The sequence below is a fragment of the Heteronotia binoei genome, chromosome 14, assembly GCF_032191835.1.
Source record: "Heteronotia binoei isolate CCM8104 ecotype False Entrance Well chromosome 14, APGP_CSIRO_Hbin_v1, whole genome shotgun sequence".
Classification (NCBI taxonomy): Eukaryota; Metazoa; Chordata; class Lepidosauria; order Squamata; family Gekkonidae; genus Heteronotia; species Heteronotia binoei.
In genome coordinates, this window is record NC_083236.1 from 11577313 (window position 1) to 11601211 (window position 23899).

Consider the following 23899-nt stretch of genomic DNA (forward strand, 5'->3'; position numbering starts at 1 on the left):
TATAAGTTGGATTTCTTTCTTTTCAGTATTTTGTTGTATTTTGTGTGTGCATGTGTGTGTGTGTCTGAATCTGGAGAATATTTAGAGAGGTGGCTGAATAAAGCCTGCCCCTGTCGTGTCCTCCTGGCTACTGGTATTTCAAGGAGGTCTCCCCTCCAAGTACTTGCCAGAGTTGACTGTGCTTGGCTTCCGAGTTCTGATGAGAATGGGCTTGCCTGGGCCATCCAGGTCAGGGCATAATTTGGAATTCTTTGAATTGCAAATTGCTTCAAACGAAGCATGAACAGAATTTCAGCCTAAAGATTACTCCTTCGAAAACACACGTTTGAAATCAGATGGTCTCTAAACCTAAATGCTGCATTTTCTGAACAAATATGCATTAAACTTCAGAGAATTTGGCCCATCACTTGTTTTCAGAAGGCAGATTTTTTTAAAAGGTGGTGTGTCACGTCTTCTTGCAAGGTACCATGGGTTTTGTAGTTTTGTGAGGGTGCTGAGAGTTCTAAGAGTGGTGAGAAATCTATGCTAGATATCATACACTGCTTTTACAAAACTACTGGGAGATTCAGGTGGGCGGCTGTGTTGGTCTGAAGCAACAGAACAAAGTTAGTGTCCAGCGGCACCTTTAAAACCAACAAAGTTTAATTCATTTCAAATATTCAGAATTAAATTTTGTTGGTCTTAAAAGGTGCTACTGGGCTCAAACTTTGTTCTAAAACTGTAGAGAGCGACTGTAAGCCAAGTAGTCTGGCTGGATGCACATGAATGTAGAAGCAAGTCACACTGCAATCAACTGAGTGATGACCAGATCGCTGGTTTGGAATCAAAATAAAAACATTTAATTAGCCATCACCCATGCAAAGCAGGTTCAAACGGTAACACGGATATGCCCAAGCAAATGTAGCTAAATGCAGAAGATTCGTTATCAACTGTAGAATTACAGCCACATGCCATAAAACATTAACAGAGCAATCCTACCGCAACAAACTACAAGAAAGGAGTGAGTAGCTCATATCTCTGAATGCTCCTTCTCATCAATAATCCAGTTTGAGAGCCAGATAAGAGAGCCAGTTTGGTGTGGTGGTTAAATGTGCAGACTCTTATCTGGGAGAACCGGGTTTGATTCCCCACTTCCACCTGCTGGCATGGCCTTGGGTCAGCCATAGCTCTGGCAGAGGTTGTCCTTGAAAGGGCAGCTGCTGTGACAGCCCTCTCAGCCCCACCCACCTCACAGGGTGTCTGTTGTGGGGGAGGAAGATAAAGGAGGTTGTCAGCCGCTCTGAGAGTGGAGGGCGGGATATAAATCCAATATAAATCATCATCCCTTGTATATAATAAAATAATGCATTGAGGATAAGATTACACTATACCTTACTTCCTGATGTATACGCGAGGAGTTTCTTAGGAGGAAAAACCTTAAAGAAATTACCACCTCCCACTGAAGCAGGACACTTTCAGATTTTTAACCATCTCATTGCAGGATCCAGGATGGACATAAGGCAGAATCTGCACATGCAGGAGATGATATAATGTAGTCCTGAAACAGCACTAGCTAGAGCTGCAACTCTTCAGTACAAGCAAGGTTACATTTTTGAGTGCTCTCATGCAGCATCTCATAGATGTGCCCGTTTTCAATATGCAAAGGATTTTTTTTCTTTACATAGAAACACAGTTTAAAAAGAATGTACTATATGAGGGGTGTCAAACTCATTTGTCATGAGGGCTGGATCTGACATAAATGAGACCTTGTCGGGCCAGGCCATGTGTGTCGTAAAATGCAATGCCAGGTAGCAGAGATATAAACTTTATATAAGTTTCTGATAACTGACACCTTTTGATCTGAATTATTGCATCAAAATCTGGAGACAATGTTGTTCAGGTGTATGTCTGTTGAGTTGCAAACCTACTTTTGATTTGTTGATATTCATTAAAGAAATCTCATGGTCAATGCTTTGAGCCTAAGACCCAGGTGAAAACATGAAATGACTGGGCATTGCGAGCTTTTGTACATATATCGCTTCATATGCTGTTGTCATGATTCTGGGCCTAGTGAGGCCTGAAAGCTCCAGAGAAGCCTGCCTAGGAGTTACTGGGGAAAGTCTACATTTCCCAGGATCCCCTCTGTCCCTCTGATTCGGTGGCAAAGTTCTGGAGGGAAACTAGCCCAGAGAGGGGTGGGACTTGGGAGAGCATAAAAAGTGCCAAGCACAGGCAGGGTGTGTTCTCTCTGGAAAAGGCTGTGACAGAAGGCAGCAGGAGGGATCCCTTACCTAAGGTGGTGAGTTTGGTAGTAGAGTAGGGACTGTACAGCTAAACGCATCAGGGCTTTTGTTTTATTTGCAGCAACCTTTACTGTTTCATATTCACTATAACACTAAATCTTTATCACCCACATTGTTTTTAAAGCACTAATAATAACTTCTTTTGTTGTTATACTGCCTGGGTTCTCATGTCTCCTGGTCACAGTTAAGAGGTATTTATTAATAAGGAAGAGAAGGGCAGTTGGGCGCTCTGGGCCCTCCATACAGACAGGGCCAGCTTGGCAATTGCCTAGGGCGCTGGCAGGGTGGGGGCACCAAATTTGGCCTTCCCCCCACCCTGCCCCCCCTAGGCAAAGGCCTATTTGCCTCCCCAGCCTCCTCCTCCCTCCATTCCACTAAATTTTAATGCCCGGAAAACAGCAGTGAAATGCTGCATTCCCGGGGCTCTTTAGAGGCCGTCCCCACTGCTGATCAGTGGAGGGGAGGCCTTTAAAGAGCCCTGGGAACGCAGCACTTTAGTGCCAGTTCCCAGGCATTAAAATAATGAAGGGAGGGAGGAGGATGCGGTGCTGCTGATGGGGGGAGGGGGGCAGCGGATGCAGCGTGGGGTGGGGAAGTGAGGCTGCCCGGGGCACTATGCACTCTAGGGCCAGCCCTGCATACAGACCCTTACCAGAGTGGAGGCAGCCAGTAGAAGGCCCTGCTAGGCCCCTGCTGCGTGACAGCTGGTCAGCCAATGGAGAAAACAGAGGCTTTGCTCTGTAGCTCCTGTGCAATTGAGCAAGGGTGGCAAAGCAAGTGGTGGTGCAGAAGAAAGCAAGAGAGAAAGAAGGAAGAAGATGACAGCAAGCTGCTTGATGGCCTGATAAGTGCCCCCTGGGGGCCTGATCCAGCCCTCAGGCTGCACATTTGACATCCCTGGGCTATATAAACTGCACGAGAGCCAATCACATTTATATCCTGTCCCCCCTCCAATCAGTTCAGGATACTGTACCTGGTTCTAAACTTTAACATTTGATTATCACATTCATCATGTGAAGTAGATTAAGTTGAAAGGGGATTTGGACCCGAATTGTCCATTGCATGAACCGTTTGAAGTGATACAGTGCATTCTAGCACCATAAGACTCCACTAGCCCATTCTATAGAATGGTCCTTGTAACAGAGGCTACTATGGTTAGCATTCTTGGCTTGGACTGTATTACTAGTCTTTTTACAAGACCACCACATATGGATCTAGAGCACCCACAAAAATGGCAACAGCTCTCTCCCCCAGTCTGCTGCTTGCTCCCCAGCATCTAGCATTCATAATAGCATCAACACCAGGCTTCTTCTTCAATAGACAGTCATATTTTTTTGAGGCCTGACTTCTGAAATATCCAGATTCTTGCCTGTTTATTCAGAATGTATTTATTTAGAAAATGTTTATGCTGCCTTCCCAGGAACCTGCTCAGAGAGTCAGTTTGGTGTAGTGGTTAAGTGTGCAGACTCTTATCTGGGAGAACCGGGTTTGATTCCCCACTTCTCCACTTGCACCTGCTGGCATGGCCTTGGGTCAGCCATAGCTCTGGCAGAGGTTGTCCTTGAAAGGGCAGCTGCTATGAGAGTCCTCTCAGCCCCACCCACCTCACAGGGTGTCTGTTGGGGGGGGGGAGATAAAGGAGATTGTGAGCCACTCTGAGATTCCTAGTGGAGGGTGGAATATAAATCCAGTGTCGTCTTCTTCTTCAGGGTAGCTAACAAAATAATAATAAAATATTAAAATGATATTAATTAAAATGTCAAATTGGCTGAGGTTTTTTTTCCCTGAAGCTTTTGATAAGCATTTTAATGATCCACTGTAACTCAAGGATCTGAACTACCCCTGTTGCCCAGAAAAAGACGACACTACAGTAAATTAGGTTTACTATATTTTGAAAAACAGAAAGAAGAAAGAAAAAGAAGACAAATCTCATTTTAAATACCTCAACTATTTAAGCTGAGATAATTGCTACTAACTAGGAATATTCCTAACCTTACAACTCAAAAGGAGGACATTCTCACTAGTTTTTTTTTTTTTAAAAACAGCCTGAATGAGGATGCACACACACACAAAAAGTATATATTCTCTAAAAAGAGGAAATCTGGAACTATATTTGTTTTATTTACTTCATTTCTTCCCATCTCCCTTCTCAACGGGGACAAAGCAAGTTACATGGCCCTCCTCTCCTCCCTCTTATCCTCACAACAACTCTGTGAGGTTGGTCAGGCAAAGCATGTATGCGGCCCAAGCTTCCCTTACAAAGGCAGGCTGAGAGTTCAAACCTGGGTCTCTCAGATACTTGTCCAGTATCTATGCATGTGAATCAACACATGAAAATTTATCTATTTTAAAATTATTTACTTGTTTTAAAAAAATAAAACCATGCAACTTCTTGGGGGAACCTGCCTTGAGTAGCTTCCAGAATAAAACGTAAGTAACTATATTAGATAGATCCGTGTTGGTCTGAAGCAATAGAACAAAGCTGTAGACAAGTGCACCTTTAAGACTAAATAAAACTTAGTCTTAAAGGCGCGCTTGTCTAATGCTTTGAACATATATGAACATATGAAGCTGCCTTATACTGAAAAAGACCCTCGGTCCACCAAAGTCAGTATTGTCTACTCAGACTGGCAGTAGCATTCCAGGGTCTCAAGCTGAGGTTTTTCACACCTCTTTGCCTGGACCCTTTTTAGTTGGAGATGCCAGGGATTGAACCTGCGACCTTCTGCTTCCCAAGCTGATGCTCTACCACTGAGCCACCGCCCCTCCCCTTAGACATCTGAACATATGAAGCTGCCTTATACTGAATCAGACCCTGGGTCCATCACAGTCAGTATTGTCTACTCAGACTGGCAGCGGCTCTCCAGGGTCTCAAGCTGAGGTTTTTCATGCCTACTTGCCTGGATCCTTTTAAGTTGGAGATGCCAGGGATTGAACCTGCGACCTTCTGCTTCCCAAGCTGATGCTCTACCACTGAGCCACCGCCCCTCCCCTTAGACATCTGAACATATGAAGCTGCCTTATACTGAATCAGACCCTGGGTCTATCACAGTCAGTATTGTCTACTCAGACTGGCAGCGGCTCTCCAGGGTCTCAAGCTGAGGTTTTTCACGCCTCTTTGCCTGGACCCTTTTTAGTTGGAGATGCCAGCGATTGAACCTGGGACCTTCTGCTTCCCAAGCAGATGCTCTACCACTGAGCCACCGCCCCTCCCCAAAACATGAACATATGAAGCTGCCTTATACTGAATCAGACCTTTGGTCCATCAAAGTCAGTATTGTCTTCTCAGACTGGCAGCGGCTCTCCAGGGTCTCAAGCTGAGGTTTTTCACACCTCTTTGCCTGGACCCTTTTTTGGAGATGTCGGGGATTGAACCTGGGACCTTCTGCTTCCCAAGCAGCTGCTCTGCCACTGAGCCACCGTCCCTCCCCTTTGTTCTATAACTATATTACTACTCAAAATTCAGTATGAAAAACCCAACCAGAGCACTAAAAAAGAGAGAGGGGTGAAAGACCACTCTTTTTGGACACCTGTAAATAATGAACTTTAATGCACGAGCGCCCCGCCTCTGAGCACCGAGGCTTCACTGGGTTCCCCCGGCTGTCGCTGCACAAACCAGCCTCCCTAAGCGTACCTTCGAATGCAATCACCCGAATAACTCTGCACAGCACTGCGGTAGTCAAAGCTGCCACAGCGAGCTCCACAAGTCGGCGTTAGCCTTTTAATTCTCCAGCCACCGACAATCACGACGCTGGAGGAAGCCCGCAGGAGGGGACTCGCCTGGCCACAGACCTCCGCGACTCCCTCTCTAGGTTCCGCCCCGGGAAGACGCGCTCGGCGGTTGCTATGGTGACTGCAAGGCCGTGCCTGCCGCGACGCACTGCATGCCGGGAAGGGTCACGTGCTGGAGGAGGGCCGTCAGTAGGAAGTTCGAGTAGAAAGCGAGGCAAGATGGCGTCTACGGCGGCCGGGAAGCAGCGAATACCCAAAGTAGCGAAGGTGGGGAAGGGAGAGAGGCTAGGGGTGCTCGGAGGGATCCGCGAGGGTGCGGGGCAGGGAAAGAGCGAGGTTCCGCAGCCCAGCCTGCCGCTCGCCTACTTCGGAGTAGGACCCGCTAACTTGCTCTAAGGGGCTGCACTTCCGACTGAGCATGCGCAAACGTATTCCTCACTCAGAACGAACCTGTAGCCTAGTGGGGCTTACTCGCCACTAAGGGGGTTGGGTAGCATTGGAATTTGCTTCAGAGGAACGATGCTCCCATTGGACTTACTTCTTCGGAAACGTGCATGCAGGAGGGAGTTTTACACGATGACAAATAGGGTTGCCAACTTCCAGGGGGTGGCTGGTTATCTTCTGGAATGCCAACATATCTTCAGGCTATAGAGGGCAATTTCCCAGGAGAAAATGGCTGTTTTAGGTGGACTCTGACTTTATACCCTGCTGAGGTCCCTCCCCAGACTCGGCCACCCTCCCAAAACCCCCAGATTTCCCAACCCAGATCTGGCGTCCATAGACATACAAGGTGTGAGAAAAGCTATACCCTTGGAAATTCCCTGCCCTCAAAACCTTTCCAATGAGTCTTGATGTCCTGAGCATCTAGATAAATGCCTGGAAGGGGAGCTGAGATAAACATTGGGGTTCCCTGTCCGGTGTAGTTATGGTTGTCACCAAACCATGAATTATCTAGCTATACACACGGCATCACACTTTGTAACATTTTTTATCCCCCTTTCAATATTTATTTATTTATTTAATGACTTCTATCCCACCCTTCCCAACAAGTGGCTCAGGGCGGCTTACAACACAGGAATCTAACATAAATAGGAGTTAAGCATAAAGCATTTAAATTTAAGCATTGAACCATTTAAAACATTGAACCATTTAAAACATTGGGGGCAGGTATAGAAAGCCACAATAGATCATTGTGGCTTTCGTATTCTCTGTTCTTTGTGTTATCCTCACAGAAACTCTGGGAGGTGGTAGCATGATGCTCTAAGTCACAATGAGTTTCATGGCAGAACTAGGATTTGAATTAGGATTTTCCAAATTCTAATCTGACGTGCTGACCAGTAGAGGACACTGAATCTCAAGTAGGACCTCAGTAATGGCAAAATTAATACCTGGATATATCATCCCCCCCCCCAATTATTATTAGTAACCCAAAGGAAAATAGTGCATGAAAGCATGTAAATTTGGTTCTGAAATGATGCAGGCTCAATAAACAGCACTAATTAACTCAATCTCTCCAGATGCTGTCAGGGTTCATAATTCATGTAAAATGTATTCTTATCCATTAGGATTTTGTGTGTTTCAAGAAACAAGCCAAAGCAAAAAAAGCTACAAAGGTGTCTGTAAAAAAGGCTTTATGTTTACAAACAGCTCCCAAATATTAAGGGGGGGGGGGTGTGTTCAGTGACAGATTAAAAAAAACACCACAAAGCTGCCTACTAAAGCTCTATGAACACAGTTGAGCTTTGATTCTGAAAGATGTAAGTCATGGTATGGAGTACAGATGTGATGCTTTAGAGCAGGGGTGTCAAACTCATTTGTTATGCGGGCCAGATCTGACATAAATGAGACTTTGTCGGGACGGGCCGTGTGTGTCATAAATGTAATGCCAGGTAGCAGAGATATAAATTCTATAAAGAACGCAGACCAATGCAATTAAAGATTTTAAAAGAAACTTAAAATATGCTTAAAACTTTAGCACTCATTGGTCTTAAAGGTGCTTTCTTTGTGTCTCTCCTGTGTGATCCAGGGAACTGGGCAAAGGAAGCTCTGGCTCTTTCCTTCCCTCCCCAGGGGACCAGGATGGGGAAGAGCTTCAGCCAATAGAAGGAAAAGAGGCTTGGCTCAGTAGCTCTGCTATGAGATTGAGAAAGTCTAGCAAAGCAAGCTCTCCCTCCCCCCTTCCTCTCCAAGGGAGGAGCCTCAGCCAATGGAGAAAATAGAGGCTTTGCTCTGTAGCTGCTGCGCAATTGAGCAAGCCTGGCAAAGCAAGCTGTAATACAGAAGGAAGCAAGAGAGAGGGAGAAGGAAGCGGATGATAGCCAGTTGCTTGGGGGCCTGATTTGGCCTCCCAGCTGCATTTTTGACACTCCTGCTAGAGATTCCAGTATTTTTTCCAGATAGATTCAGAGTATAAGGATGTTGTTTGGGGATTGGCAGAAATGGGATTGCACAGCTTTCAAGTTATGCAAATACTTTTATTTTTTAAAATATAATTGCATTAAATTGTCATGGCTAAGCAAGGTATTTCATGTAGGCTTTCTTTGCTGCTGATGACTGCTCAGAAGAAACTGTTAAATGAACAAGACCCACCTTTTGATATTAAGAAACCGGCTGGGATAAGCTGAACCAGAGCCTGCTTCTTTGCTAGATGAATTCTGTATTCCATGCATACAAAACTCAATGTTCCTTTTCCTCAGAAGCCCTATGAAGGGGGTCAGTGGCCTCTAGTAAGATTCCCTACATTTTCACAGTTCTCAGAATTTGGATGCAAGTCAGGTCAGTGAAATTGATAAAGCCAAAGTAAGTACCTAGTGTGCGTATACCTCTTTATGTTTAATAACAGAGGAGCAAACCAGGTTTTCTTTAAGCATTTGACCTGCCTTGGCCCCTGTGGTAACATTTACAATTTCTGTCCTGAAAAGCTGTTTATGTGACATTTAATGACATTGACAGGATCACATACTTGGGCACTGATAATGCCCTTTCAGTATTCAGAGTGCTTGCAGACAGGTGAAAAGCTATTTCTTGTATTGTCCTTTACTTTGCAAGTTCACTTCAGTTTGGCAAAAAAAAAAACAATTTGAAACTTCAGTGCTGTCTCATATTTTTTCTTCCTCATTTGTGCAGTTAGTTCTGTGTTACCAAATTTACACAAAGGGCTTGTCTCTCTCCCTTCCTCAGGTGAAGAACAAAGCACCAGCAGAGGTTCAGATCACAGCAGAGCAGCTCCTAAGAGAAGCCAAGGAAAGGGAGCTTGAGCTTCTTCCCCCACCTCCTCAACAGAAGATCACAGATGAAGAAGAGCTGAATGATTACAAACTTCGGAAAAGAAAAGTAAGTGTGTAGTAAATGGGAAAACCAAATTATATTGGCCAGCAATTGCAAAACAAATATATATGCATATAAAAGCATACAGTAATTTTCTTTTTTTAAAAAAAAAAAACTTCCCTATTTGCTTATGTCTGGCAGCTAAATACTTTCTAAAATTGTTTAGGCTACTTCAGAGGAGCATCTCTCTGTGTTCAGTTGGAGATTAAGAACAGGAGGAGACTCCTGCTGGATCAGGCCAGTGGTCCCTCTAGTCCAGCATTCGGTCTCTCGCCATGGCCACTGTCTCTCGCTTTTTCTGGAGGGCCAACAACTGGACATAGAGACTGAGACCTTCCCCTGATGTTGCCTCCTGGCACTCAGATTGGAGGGAGGACTGCCTCTGAACGTGGAGGCAGAACACTCTCCACGCCTCTCTCAGCAATGGAGTCTAGCTCAGCCAAACTCTTGCTTTTATACAAATGCAGCACCATTTGCGAAAGCATTACAGTGATTGGCTTTTAGGCACTACAGCTCCCCCTATGGTAGGGTTCCCATTCCCTTGCCCCTGGTGGGGGTTCCCCTGATTTCAGGGCCTCCAACCCACTGCCAGGGAACTGGTCAATAGGGGAATTCTGTCAACAAAGAGCGCTCGTGTGCCCAGCACAATGATGTCATCTGGAAGTGACATCATCGCACCGGGCATGTCACATGGGCGACACTCTAGCATTCAAGAGAAAAATTTATGATAACCGTAGAATTTTCCCCTCAATGTTAGAGTGTTGCCCGCCAACATGCCTGGCATAATGATGTCACTTCTGAGTGATGTCACTGTGCGATGTGTGTGAAGAAACGCCCACAGAGGAGGGTCATCATCCCTGCCTGGAGCCAGGTGAGACCTGGTAACCTAAGGTGCTGGCTTAATGTGTGGAAACAGCTGAAAGATTTCTTTGCATACACCCCATGAAGCCTCACCTAAAGGGACAGAACTTTTTTTTCACCAGGCAAGTTGTCAGCCCTAACTGTAGTTCTTCGGAGCCCAGAGTTTTGACTTTAAGCCCCAGCATAGAATATCAGAGTCCTTACAGCTCTCCATTTAATTTAAACTCTTAACTTCTGAGTTTAACTTTTCCCCTAGACTTTTGAAGATAATATACGAAAAAATCGGACTGTTATCAGTAACTGGATCAAGTACGCACAATGGGAGGAAAGCCTCAAAGAAATACAAAGGTAATCAAATACTCCCCCAAGACCTTTAGCTACATGAACAATTGTGATCACCCCCCCCCCCCCCAAATTGGTGTGCCCTACACTTTAATTAGAACAACATTTTGTCAGTGTGGTATAGTGGTTAAGAGTGGCAGACACTAATCTGGAGAACTGGATTGGATTCCCCACTCGTCCTCCACATGAAACCTGCTGGATGACCTTGGGTCAGTCACAGTTCTGTCAGAACTCTCTTAGCCCCACCTACCTGTTGTGCCTGTTGTGGGGGGAGGAAGGGAAGAAGATAGTAAGGTGCTTTGAGCCTCCTTTGGGTAGAGAAAAGCAGGGTATAAAAACCAACTCTTCTGCTGCTGCTTTCAGGGCTCGTTCCATTTACGAGCGTGCTCTAGATGTGGACTACCGAAATGTCACCCTTTGGCTGAAGTATGCCGAGATGGAAATGAAGAACCGTCAGGTGAACCATGCCCGAAATATTTGGGATCGCGCTATCACCACCCTACCAAGAGTCAACCAATTCTGGTAAGTTGAGAATCTTTTATCATTTCTAAAATAGTTGTTTAGCATGAGTAAATCAGAGCTTTTGTTCATGGGTAGTTAAACTTCTGTCCTAAAAAGTATACTTTAAAAAAATAGCATTATTTTTTTTTTTTTTTTTTTTTATGTCCAAAAACTTTTTTATTGAATTTAGTAAACATACAAATAAAGCAATCAATGACTGTATCTGCAATCATTCTTTGTGTATAAGCATAGCATACCAGTAGAAAACAGAATATATATATATACACAAAATACAAACAAAACAACACATACATACATTCACACATACATACATACTTGGCAGCTGAATTAAAAAATAAGTACTCTGTCCATATGTTAATTACATCAAATTAATAATGTCATAATATCTACCAGGAATACATGTACGCATCTGATCTACAGGACTAAAAGAAAATTTAAGAAATGGAAGCCACTTGTACATCAGAGAATCGTTACCTTCTGAATTATTTATATTGCATAAACTATCTGCTATCTTGTCCATAGCATAGACCTCCCAGATTTTAGCATACCAGGCTTTAACTGGAGGAATATTGGGAGATTTCCAAAATTGGGCTAACACCATTTTAGCAGCAGCTAGTAAAAGGGATATCAGGGATTTATTGAGAGAAGTAATAGAAATACCTTTCCAACAGTCAAGCAAAATGAGTTCCAATCTTAAGGGTAAACTATAGCCCGTGATATCCTTGATTTTTGCCACAATTACTGCCCAAAACGACTGCACCCTCGGGCAAGACCACCAGCAGTGTATAAATGTGCCCACCTCTCCACAATTTTTCCAACATTTGGAGGATTGATTTATCGCCATATGGCTTAATCTCTGAGGTGTTAAATACCACCGGAACAAAATTTTTTGAGTTTGTAATTGTATATTCAATGATTTTGAAACAAACGAAGGAGATGACCAGATTTGTTGCCAAACATCCTCCTGAAAATTAATTGAACTATTCCTTTGCCAAATTTCTTGATAGGATAACAAATCAACAGCATCAATGTCTAGCAAACCCTTATAGATAAATGAAATCAGTCCCTTCCGCTTTAAAAAAGGAGATTGTAGCAAGGATTCAAAGAAAGTAAGAGGTCGATTGAAATTGTATTTCTTTGAGAGTGATGTCACCAAGTTGTTAATTTGCAAGTATTCAAACCATGGGATTTTTGTCCCACCAGTTTTCTCTTCTAAAGATTTTTTGTCGAGCACTTTTCCATTGGACAAAATATCCACAAACCTATAAAGATTATATTTTTTCCAAATTGGAAAAGACTTGTAAAAAAACCCCGGTTGAAACCAAGAAACATCCATAAAATGAGATAGTGGAGACATAGGAGGGGCTAAAAAGAGGCGGCGTTTGTCCCAAATCTGAAAAATGGCTTTAAGGAAAAGGTTGGAGGAGATATTAGGAGGTCTCTTCTTTGGAAATTCCCATAATGTAGATTGAAACGATTTGTTATTTAGATAGGTATCTTCTAGGACCTTCCAGCCTGAATTTAAATCAGCATCATGGTATCTGACAAGGCCTCCTAAAATGGCAGCTTCATAAAATTTATGCAGATCCGGAAGAGCCAGACCACCTGAGGATTTAGAACGAATAAGAGTTGCATACCCTATTCTAGATAAGCCCTTGTTCCAAATGTATCTTAAGAACGAACGACGCCAACCCACAAATAAGTCCTCAGGAATAAGAATAGGAATGGCTCGAAATAAAAACAGAAATTTGGGAAAAATAAAAGATTTAATAATCTGAATTTTTTCATTCCAGGGAATGAGTGAAGAATTTTTATTCTTTTGCATAGTAAGAATGTCCTTAATCAATAAATGATGATTGACTTTAAAAATATCTCCCAATTTTAAAGGTATATTGATCCCCAAATATGTCCAATATCTATCCATTTTTTTGAAGTGATAATTTGAGTAGATGGAATCTTGGAGAGCATCTGAAATTGTGATGGGATAAAGAATGGTTTTAGATGGGTTTACTCGAAGACCCGATATAGAAGAAAATACAGATAATAAATCAAAGACAGCTGGTAAAGAAGTCTTAGGTTTTGTAACAAAAAGCACTAGGTCATCTGCAAACAAAGACACCTTAATTTGTTTCTTTCTAATAGGGATACCAGCAATAATATTGGTATTACGGATAGCATTAGCAAGAGGTTCAATTGCGATTGCAAAAAGCAGAGGAGACAAGGGGCAACCTTGCCTCGTCCCTCTGAAAAGATTAAATTCTTCAGAATCCAAATTATTAATAGAAAGAATAGCAGATGGCGACTTATATAAAGAATGGATTATCTTCAGAAAATTCGGGCCAAAATTCATTTTCTGCAGTAAGGTTGTAAGATAAGGAACTTCAACGGAATCAAAGGCTTTTTCAAAATCAATAGACAAGATAAAGGAAGACTCAATATTAAATTTCCGGCAGTATTGAATAACATCAAGGACCATTCTAGTATTGTCCGTTAACTCACGGTGTGGGATAAAGCCCGATTGGTCAGGATGAATGTAGTTCCCTATAAAAGTATTAAGCCTAGCCACCAGGGCTGCTGTAAAAATCTTGTAATCGCAATTAAGGAGCGATATCGGCCTGTATGAACTAGGGTCTAGCAAGTCTTTGTCTTTCTTTGGAAGAAGAATGATTTTTGCCTGTGACCAAGTAACTGGAAAAGAACCAGACTGTACAAACTGATTACAGGCGTCCGCCAAGATGGGAGCCAACAAAGTATTAAAAAATTTATAAAATTCTGGTATAAAGCCATCTCGGCCTGGAGATTTATTGGATTTCATAGACTTGATAGTCTCCTGTATTTCAAGTGCAGTAAAAGGTTTGTCCAAAAGGGATTTAACCTCAGGAGAAACAGGCTTAATAACTGAGTGAGTGTCTAAAAAAGATGAAATAAGGTCTGATGCTGGATGCTGGGAGGAATATAGAGATGAATAGTATTTTTTAAAAACTCCTACAATATCCTTAGTGGAATGTTTCAAGGTACCGGATTTAGAACGAATGGAAGAAATAGCCATTGAGGATATTCTCTTTTTAACCTTCCATGATAGGAGTTTAAGGGATTGAGGAGTTCGAAACCAATATTTTTGTTTTATATAAGCCATTTGTTTTTGAATCTTGGAGACGTCAAAAGATTCTAATTTTTTCCTTTCTATAAGAAGTTTTGAATAAGTTTTTTTGCTACCAAATTTTTTAAATTTCTCTTCCAATTTGGTAATGTTGGCAACCAAATCTGATCTAATTTTGTCTTTTTCTTTTTTATACGAAGAGGCAATAGCCAAAAATCTGCCACGAATTACAGCTTTAAACGAGTCCCAAACTATATGCTGAGGTACTCCACACTCAGTATTGAATTGAAAAAATTCTTTAATGTCTTTTTCAATGGAATCTGTAACCGATTTCATAGACAGTAGTTTACTATCCAATCTCCAATTAAAAGAAAAAGATCTTTCAGTGATTCCTGACATATAACCTTCCAACCATGCATGATCAGACCAAATCATTGGGCCAATGTCTACTTTAAAAAAAAGGTTAGAAATAGAATCCGAAACTAAAAGAAAATCTATTCTGGAATAAGTTTGATGACGAGAAGAAAAGAAGGTATAGTCTCTTTCTTTTGGATGCCTGCTTCTCCAAATGTCTGACAGATTATAGGATTGAAAGATTTGAGCTAAATCATTTTGGCCATTCGAATCTTTTGATTGAGACCATTTATTGGCAGATAGAGGTAGCAGGCTTTTTTGAGATCTATCTAAAGAAGGATTGACAACATAGTTGAGATCTCCTCCCAAAATAATGGGCCCTTTATGAAAAGTTTGAAGTTGTGACAACGTATCTTTAATAAATGCAATTTGTCCATCATTTGGAGCATACACCGATGCCAGAGTATAAGGGCTACCATTAAAGACCCCATTGATAAAAATATACCGACCCCTAGGGTCAATTGAGGAATTTTCAAAAGTGAATTGGACTGATTTACCTATTAAGATGGCCACACCTCTTGCTTTGGAGGACCCGTAAGCTTGAAATTGATGAGCAAAAAATTTTGACTGGAAGACCTTGGGCTGGTTACCCTTAAGGTGAGTTTCTTGCAAAAAAACTATATCTGGTTTCTGATGAGAGATGGCAGAGGCAACCCGTTTTTTCTTAATTAAATTATTTAGCCCATTACAGTTTAGAGATAGAAATTTCAAGTGGCACTCTGCCATAATTGAAAGAGGAAATAACCAAGGTTATCAAAATTATTGCAATTCATAGCTTTGAACCCAGGTGCCACCAGGATAGCTAGAGGCGAATCCTGTAGATCAAATTTCAAAGGTATGAGGACAGATTTCAGATCAAAGGCTTTAAAAAACTTCCAACTAAATCCATAATAATTCAATACAGTTATGCTGCCCGTAACACAAACAAAAAACCATAACCAACACCAGTGGTCTAGCATTAACAGACACTAGCCACTAACTCACCCTCCAACTCTGTTAACCCAAACTTGGGAAAACAACAACTATTTACTTAAAAGGATAAATTTGAAGCGGAAGTCTTCGTTACTGAAGACACCACACAACTAGCAACAACTACCAAATGGAGCTAATTAAAAAAAACTGAAGTTCTCCATTCTCCCTCTCTGCCAAAAATGCTTATATTTAACACTATCAACCCAGCAAAAATAAAATTTATAAACAGAATAACAGAGCCGAATGTATAGAAAGTTTATAATGAAAGGCCAAACAAAGCTGATCGAGTCAAGGCTAAAATGCCTAGAAAGCCACATATAATAAAACCTGTGCCTTTTACCAACTCAGGTTAGTGAATTAAAGATAATTACAGGCAAACTAATATACCATGTGTAACAGCATCAGATCTCGATCACAAAGTTATTGTAAGACTTAAGACACTATGATAAAAATACAATGAAACTTTAAACAGAACTATGAACGCTATTAAATACTGGTCTCCCCAAACACTCCCCACCAACTATCCTTCAGCCACTTATAAGCCTATGTAGGGAGATATGATGGTGAGGGAAACAAGTTTCCAAACCTTCATAGTAGCATAAGGCACAAACTGACACACACATACATTCCCTACCCACCCTCTGTCTCACAGATTCATTTCCATTCAACAATTCACACAGGAAGGGAAAAGGTCCTGACAATTCATTAACTCATAGTAGAAAGAAATATATTGATATAAAACCCTAATCATACTATTCAAGTTTCTCACTCTGATCTACCCCCCCTCACTCACTCTCTCTCCCTCCCTCTCTCCCACTCCCTCACTCAACACCCAGCCTCCCCATTCCAGCTCCTACTCAAACCATATATTCCAAGTCACCCCATTCTTCCAATCATGCATACCCAATCAACCAAGAAGATTTCCTTTAATGAGTTGATTTGAATTAATAACTCCCTCACATTCATAACATTGTGTTCAAAAGATATAAATAACCAAAAAAAAGGGGGGGGACCCCCCAATTTCGTATATAAACATTGCTTCATAGGCACAAAACAATCATCAGCATATTTCTAAGCCGTGACAGAGTTACACGTAGGCAAAGCTTATAAGTCAGCAGTTCAGTAGGCAAAGCTTATATGTCAGGAAAAAAAAAAAAAAGGGGGGGGGGACGTCAAGAATCCACACAAAAAAGGGAAGATTTCTGCATAGCAACAGTTCCAGTGTTTAGCTTCTAGGAGAAACAGGCCGATCAGGACGGTTCATAGGCACACGACGCCATCTAGTGTCTGAAGTTATTGAGTGAACATGTGAGCTTGCTTCTATAAGGCCGGTGGGAACAGGAAGATTCAAATCTCTCAGCATGCTTAGGCCTGAGTCAAGGCCTCCAGCGACAAACGACCGATCCTGTACAGTAACTTGCAGCTTGTACGAAGCAACCCATCGATATCTGATGTTTTCCCTGTTCAGGATTTCAATAATTGGCTTCAAAATTTTCCGCCTTTGCAAGGTTTCAGAAGACAAATCCTGTAGAATTTGGATGTTGTAATCTCCTAGCAGAAGTGGATTTATAGCCCGGGCTTTTTGCAGCAGCTTGGATTTAACTGAGGCAGAAGAGAAACGGACTAAAATGTCCCTAGGCAACGAAGTTTTCTGTGTGCGCAAAGGGCCAATTCTATATGCAGCCTCCAGGGCACAAAGATCAGATTCAGAAAAACCCAATGCCTTTGATAGCCAGGAGGCTATAAGAGATTTTAGGTCAGAGGGAGAGGCAGAGTTCTCGGGGAGCCCGCGAATTTTAACATTCCCCATTTTCAGTTGGTTCTCAAGTGCAATAATTTTATCAGTGGCCCATTCATCTCTTTTATAAAAATACTGAGTGTCCTCCTGCACAGCACATGCCATGTTAAAAGCAGAATCTGCAGTCTCTGCCACCTTCTCTAAGGACGTTTTGAAACCCTCCAACTGAGCAGAAAGGGGCTGGATCATGGCAGATATTTTGTCAGTCATATTTTTTTCCAGTTTTTGAAAAGCCTCCATTACCTCAGAACGAAATGAAGCTAGGTCTGCTGCTGTGTTTTCCCCTTCTCCCGACGCCATCTTGCTTGCAGGGCTGCTTGCTTTTCCTGAGGCCTTAGCCTTGGGCTTTTTTGGAAAATAGTCTTTAACAGAGTTCCTTGAATTTCTTTTTGATCTGGGCTTTTGACCATCTACTGTTCCCATACTAATTAAAGAAAAAAAAGAAAACAAACAACAACGCTGGGCGCTTGCTTAAGTGGATTTGGCAGGGGTAAGTAAGGAGCTCTGTTTTCAGGCGTCCATTCCCTATGCGTGCGACGCCACGCCCCTTCAAAAAAAATAGCATTATTGAAAAGAGTTTTTCTATAGACAGCAGTTTTCTGGGAAAGGGTCATGGCTTGAACACTGATTTTGCTTGCTTGATTGCATTGAATGTCACAAGAGCCCCAAACAGGAATCTGTGTTCTAAAGTGCACAGATCTCAGGAGCTTTAGTGAATTTCTTTTCTGAATTATCTAATCATAAATAGATATAGATTCAGGTGGGTATGAAGCAGCAGAACAAAGTTTGAGTACAGTGGCACCTTTAAGACCAACCAAGTTTTATTCAAGGTATAAACTTTGGTGTACATGCACACGAAAGCTTATACTTTGAATAAAATTTTGTTGGTCTTAAATGTGCCACTGGCCTCAAACTTTATAAACGGATACAGTTATTTTTGCAAGTTTAAAAAGATCACATTCATTAGCTGAATGACACAGTATGAATCTTTTTTTCATTGCTTTTCTTGGAAAAGGTACAAATATACTTACATGGAGGAGATGCTGGGGAATGTTGCAGGAGCCCGCCAGGTGTTTGAACGCTGGATGGAATGGCAGCCCGAGGAACAGTCGTGGCATTCCTACATTAACTTTGAGCTGCGATACAAGGAGGTGGACAGAGCGCGCACCATTTATGAGAGATATATCCTTTTAAGGACGCTAACACTCGGGCTGTGCTCTGCGCCTTGTAGCTTAATTTTTTAAAGTTGTTTGTAAGTAATCTGTATACACTCATGCCAGCAAGTGTAACAAGGAGAGCCTGCCTTAGATATTTTGTTAAAAAGCATCCAATAATAACTTTGACAGCAGGGAAGCAAAATTTACTTCCATGTCCAGATACCCAAAACAATCCTGAGTGGTATAATGCTTTGAGCTCAGAAGACCAGAGTTCAAATTCCTACTCTGTTCATATGATGTGCATTGGGTGAGCTTGGGCCAGTCCCACATACTTTTCCTAAGAAACATAAAGATTAAACAAAAGAGGGAAGAAACGCATATGTTGCTTCGAGTTTCTTGGAGAAAGGACAGGATAAAATGTAATAGCTGTATAGATAGAGAAAGGTGCTGGTGGGGGGGGTGCTATTTGTATGTACTACTCTAGCTACCGTCTGAGATCTTTGTCTCTGTCTGTCTCCTTGCTGTGTGTCTTTGCGGGCCTAGCTGATTGATTGACCGGGGGAGCCGTATTAGTGTTACACATAGCCAGTTGGTCTCAAAAAAGCAAGACTGAAATGAAACACTTAATCATTTGAATTTCTTTAACGCGTTCCACTCGTAATTGTGCATCCTGATGTTAAGAACTGGATCAAATATGCCCGTTTTGAGGAAAAGCATGGCTATTTTGCTCATGCAAGGAAAGTCTTTGAGAGAGCAGTGGAGTTTTTTGGAGAAGACCACATGGATGAACATCTATATGTAGCTTTTGCCAAATTTGAAGAGAACCAGAAAGAGGTAACTTTTTTGTTTGCTGATAAACAGGTGCATTTCTGACTGCTAGAGGAAACCCCACTTTTCCCAATCCAAGGCTGGTGTCATTATCTATATATCTAATTCCCAACATGGCCCCTCTGTGCGGATCAGGGGCACATAGAGGGGGGAAAGAGAGATTTTCCTGCACACTGCGGGGACTCCCTAGGTGCACAAAAAACCTTGAAAACTTTTTTTAAAAATTAAATTTCCCCCAAAAAACTAAAAAGTGCTGTCTGCACATGCACAGACTTGGCCAGGAACATTCTCTATAAGCTGCCATCACCAGGTCCTTGCTGCAGCCTCCCCAAGACCAGCAAGATGCCCCAGGAGCTGCTGCTTGCTTGGCCTGGCAAAGGAAGGGAGGGAAAGAGGCATCTCGGCCAAGCCGGGGTATAGCCCATCCCCTTGCCCAGTGCCTGAGGGGAAGAAGCGGCACTCCTCCGGCTCTCCTTGCTGCCACCGCCACTGCTCAGCTTGGGCCTGCTCCTCTGGCAGTGATGGTGAGCAACAGCCTGACTTCCAGTGCAAGCTGCTGCTGGGGGCGGGGGGGGCGGGCAGGATGGGCTGGTTGGAGGGGGCAGAAGGGGAGAGAAAGAACGCTTTAACATTGCTGTCCTGGGAGTGAGTGGCCTAAAGTGGACCTGATTAGGACATTTTCATTCAGAAGTGTTTACTAAGAGAATGACAGAGAAGAAACAGAGTTGCTCAGATAATGAGACAAGATATAGCACAAGTAGTCAGAGGTTATAATGCAAAATCTAACCAAATAATATCCATCAAACTTTATTGGAAGCCTGTCAGTATAATCATTATTCAAGTTTACACCTCAGCTATAGATGCTGAAGAGAAAGAAATTGAAAGTTTTAGTGCAAGTGTCCAGGAAGAAATTGATCACACACCTGAAAAGGGATGTGCTGATAAATGTAGGTGACTGGAATACAAAAATTGATTCCTATTTTTGTCTTCTAGTCACCCATAATTATCAGAATCAAATATTGTTGGAAAATTTGGACTAGGAGCATCAGGAGACTGACACATTCTGTGAGGACAAATTGTTCATTGTGAACACATTTCAGACAACTAATTATATACCTGGACATTATATACAAACAACCAAATATAGCCTGCCTTGCAGGATATAAATTGCAAATTAAATTAAAATCCCTGGACATTATATAGACAGGCAATTATATACCAGTACAGAACTCAAGTAGATTACATTATTGGAACAAAAAAAGTGGAGAAGCTCTATTTTTTCCTGCTAAAATAACTCCAGAAGCTGAGTGTGGTGCAGGTCATGAATTCTTAATATCAAAAATTAAAATAAAGCTGAAGAAAAACACCAGAACATTCGTAGTATTCAAATACAAAATAAACAACATGCCTGAAGAGTTTAAAGACCATGTAAAGGACAGATTTACATTACTGTGTTCAAGTGAACATGAACTACAAGAACTACGGGTTGAAACCAGAGATATTATCAGGAAGAATGCGCAAATGCAGCCAGAAGAAATGAAAAGCCTTGACAGATAGATGACTGATAAAACTTTTAAACTGTGAAACAAAAACAAGAAGCAAAAGGTGACAGAAATAGAATCACAAGTATAAATACAGTGTTTTAGCAACTGGCGCATAGACGCAAAGAAAACTATTGTAATAACCAATGTAAAAAATAAAACAGAACAACAAAAGAAGAAGAAGAAGAGATCTGTTCCACAAGATCCAAGAAATCAAAGAGGAATTTAAAGATTGATTAGACTTTAAACATGAAAACACATTAACTGAACAGGACAAAATAGAAAAGATGGAAACAGTACACTGAAGAACTAGATAGAAGAGATTAAAGGATGGCATTCCTTCCAATAAATGTCTTTTGAAAAAGAAACTGCAATTTTAAAAAGTGAAATGAAAGCTGCACTGAGAGCAGTTAGGAGGAACAAATAACCAGGAGGAGAGGGGATATCAGTAGAGCTATTTCAAGCCACAGAAACAGAGTCCATCAGAATATTAATAAGAATATGCCAACGAATATGGAAAGTGGAACGATGCCCTACAGATTGGAAATGTTCAACCTACATTCCAATTCAAAAAAAGGAGATGTCGAAGACTGCAGCAACTATCAACCTGAACTCTCCCTACATGCTGAAATGACTGAACTGAGACAATTTTACTACTTTGGTCACATGATGAGAAGAAAAAAGTAACTTGAAAAGACAAAGATGCTATGAAAAGTTGAAGGAAGCAGGAGAAGAGGAAGACCCAACATGAGATGGATTGATTCTATCAAGGAAGCCACGACCTTCAGTTTACAAGACCTGAGCAAGGCTGTTAATGAGAGGACGTTTTGAAGGCCATTAATTCATAGGATCGCCATAAGTGACTTGATACACTTACAGAGCACTGTAGATAGTATTACATTAAATTTTCCATATTATTTGAGTAAATAAAAATCGCAAATTAAATTTAAAATGTCTTTAAAAGCATTTCAGCCATTCAAAGAACAAAAAAATAGACTCCACTAGAGTTTTTTTCCAGTATCCCCCCTCCATATTTCCAATGTTTCTGTTGGAAAAATGCTAGACTCTAAACATTTTCCAGGTCTTCACATCTCTAGGCTGGTAACGAGAGTCTTTCGAAGAAATAGATTAACAAGAGAAATAGACCAGCTCTGAGAAATAGCTGAGGCAATGAATGGGTTCTGTCATGATATAAGAACATACAAGAGAGCCAGTTTGGTGTAGTGGTTAAGTGTGCGAACTCTTATCTGGGAGAACCGGGTTTGATTCCCCACTCCTCCACTTGCACCTGCTAGCATGGCCTTGGGTCAGCCATAGCTCTGGCAGAGGTTGTCCTTGAAAGGGCAGCTGCTGAGAGAGCCCTCTCCAGCCCCACCCACCTCACAGGGTGTCTGTTGTGGGGGAGGAAGGTAGAGGAGATTGTTGAGACTCTTCAGAGTGGAGGGCGGGATATAAATCCAATATCTTCATCTACCTCACAGGCTGTCTGTTGTGGGGGAGGAAGGGAAAGGAGATTGTGAACCGCTCTGAGACTCTTCGGAGTGGAGGGCGGGATATAAATCCAATATCTTCTATCTTCTTCTGTCTTCTACAATACATACTGAATCAAAGACCTGGTCATAGCCTGCTTGTGTCTGGCTCTCCAGGTTTCACAGTGAAACCTTTTCCCTGCATCCTACCTTTGAATTTGAACATCAGCAGAGACCGAACTGATGTTGTTTGCACACAAGCAAGAAAAAAAGTGTATGCAACCAAGAAGAAATTGATCATGTAGATTCCCCTCGTTTAATAAGCTGTTGGTTTTTTTGTTGTTCAGTTTGAAAGGGTGAGGGTGATCTACAAATATGCCTTGGATCGAATCCCAAAGCACGAGGCCCAGGAGCTGTTCAAAAACTACACCATATTTGAAAAGAAGTTTGGGGACCGGAGGGGCATCGAGGACATCATTGTCAGCAAGAGGAGATTCCAGTATGAAGAGGAAGTGAAGGTGAGTTCCCGTGGGGGGTCTTTCAGGCCACATGGTGGGTCTCCTGCAGTTCCCGAGAATTTTCAGCGGTCATTTGAAATCCTAATCGTCACAGTCACGTTGCAGTTGGTTGGTTGGTTTTAAATCCCACCCAGGAGCTCAGGGTTGTGTATATGATTCGTTCCTCTTCCCCTTTTATCCTCACAACATCTTGTAGGTAGGGCAAGGCTGGTTAGTCTTGGGTTAGTGGTGGGTAATGAAAAGTTTTCTCAAACTGTGAACCTGGCTTCTCATGGGACCCTGTAGCCACCTTAGAAAACCAGGTGGCTCTAGAAGCTCAGAGTGCTTTTGCTGCGCTTTGGTTGGTGAGTTTGGGTGAGTCAGATCTCGCTGCAGTGATCCATGCCTTAGTTACATCTAGACTGAACTACTGCAATTTACTGTCCTGGGATACCCTTGAGAAGGGTTCAGAAGCTGCAGCTGGTGCAGAATGCTGCAGCTTGACATACGACAGGGCCATAGATGGGAACCTGTGATCCCAGCATTTCAGCAGTGGCGCAGAGTGTTAAAGCTGCAGTACTGCAGCCCTAAGCTCTGCTCACAACCTGAGTTCGATCCCCGGCAGAAGCTGGGTTTTCAGCTCGAGGTTGACTCAGCCTTCCATCCTTCCGAGGTGGGTAAAATGAGTACCCAGCTTGCTGGGGGGTGGAAGCGTAGATGACTGGGGAAGGCAATGGCAAACCACCCCGTAAAAAGTGTGCCATGAAAACGTTGTGAAAGCAACGTCACCCCAGAGTCGGAAACGACTGGTGCTTGCACAGGGGACCTTTCCTTTCCTACATAGCTCGAGACCAGGGTTAAACTGTCTTCTCCCATGTATTCCTGAACAAAAATTAAGATCACAGGGAGAGGCCCTTCTGACTTCCCCACCAATCAAAGAGTTTGGTATCTACGCAAGAGAGTGTCTTTTCAGTTGCAGCCCCACAATTATAAAAACTCCCCAGGGACGTGTGTCTGGCCACCTCACTTTCTATCTTAGAGGAGACAGTTGAAGGTA

At 42.3% G+C, this 23899-nt stretch overlaps 1 protein-coding gene across 3 annotated transcripts in view; it reads left to right on the plus strand.

The window, feature by feature from the left end:
• The window catches only part of CRNKL1 (crooked neck pre-mRNA splicing factor 1), an 85148-nt gene that overhangs the window by 54092 nt on the left and 7157 nt on the right, over nt 1–23899 (plus strand). Inside the window, exons 1-7 of one of the 3 annotated variants that reach the window (XM_060253595.1) lie at nt 6181–6281; nt 9195–9347; nt 10459–10550; nt 10908–11066; nt 18366–18532; nt 19163–19341; nt 22693–22863. In XM_060253595.1, coding sequence (XP_060109578.1) covers nt 6234–6281; nt 9195–9347; nt 10459–10550; nt 10908–11066; nt 18366–18532; nt 19163–19341; nt 22693–22863 — 969 coding nt within the window. In that variant the 5' untranslated portion in view covers nt 6181–6233. Of the gene's footprint in view, nt 1–6180; nt 6282–9194; nt 9348–10458; nt 10551–10907; nt 11067–18365; nt 18533–19162; nt 19342–22692; nt 22864–23899 lie in introns of those variants that run through there. The other 2 variants (XM_060253596.1, XM_060253597.1) reach the window with 2 other exon arrangements.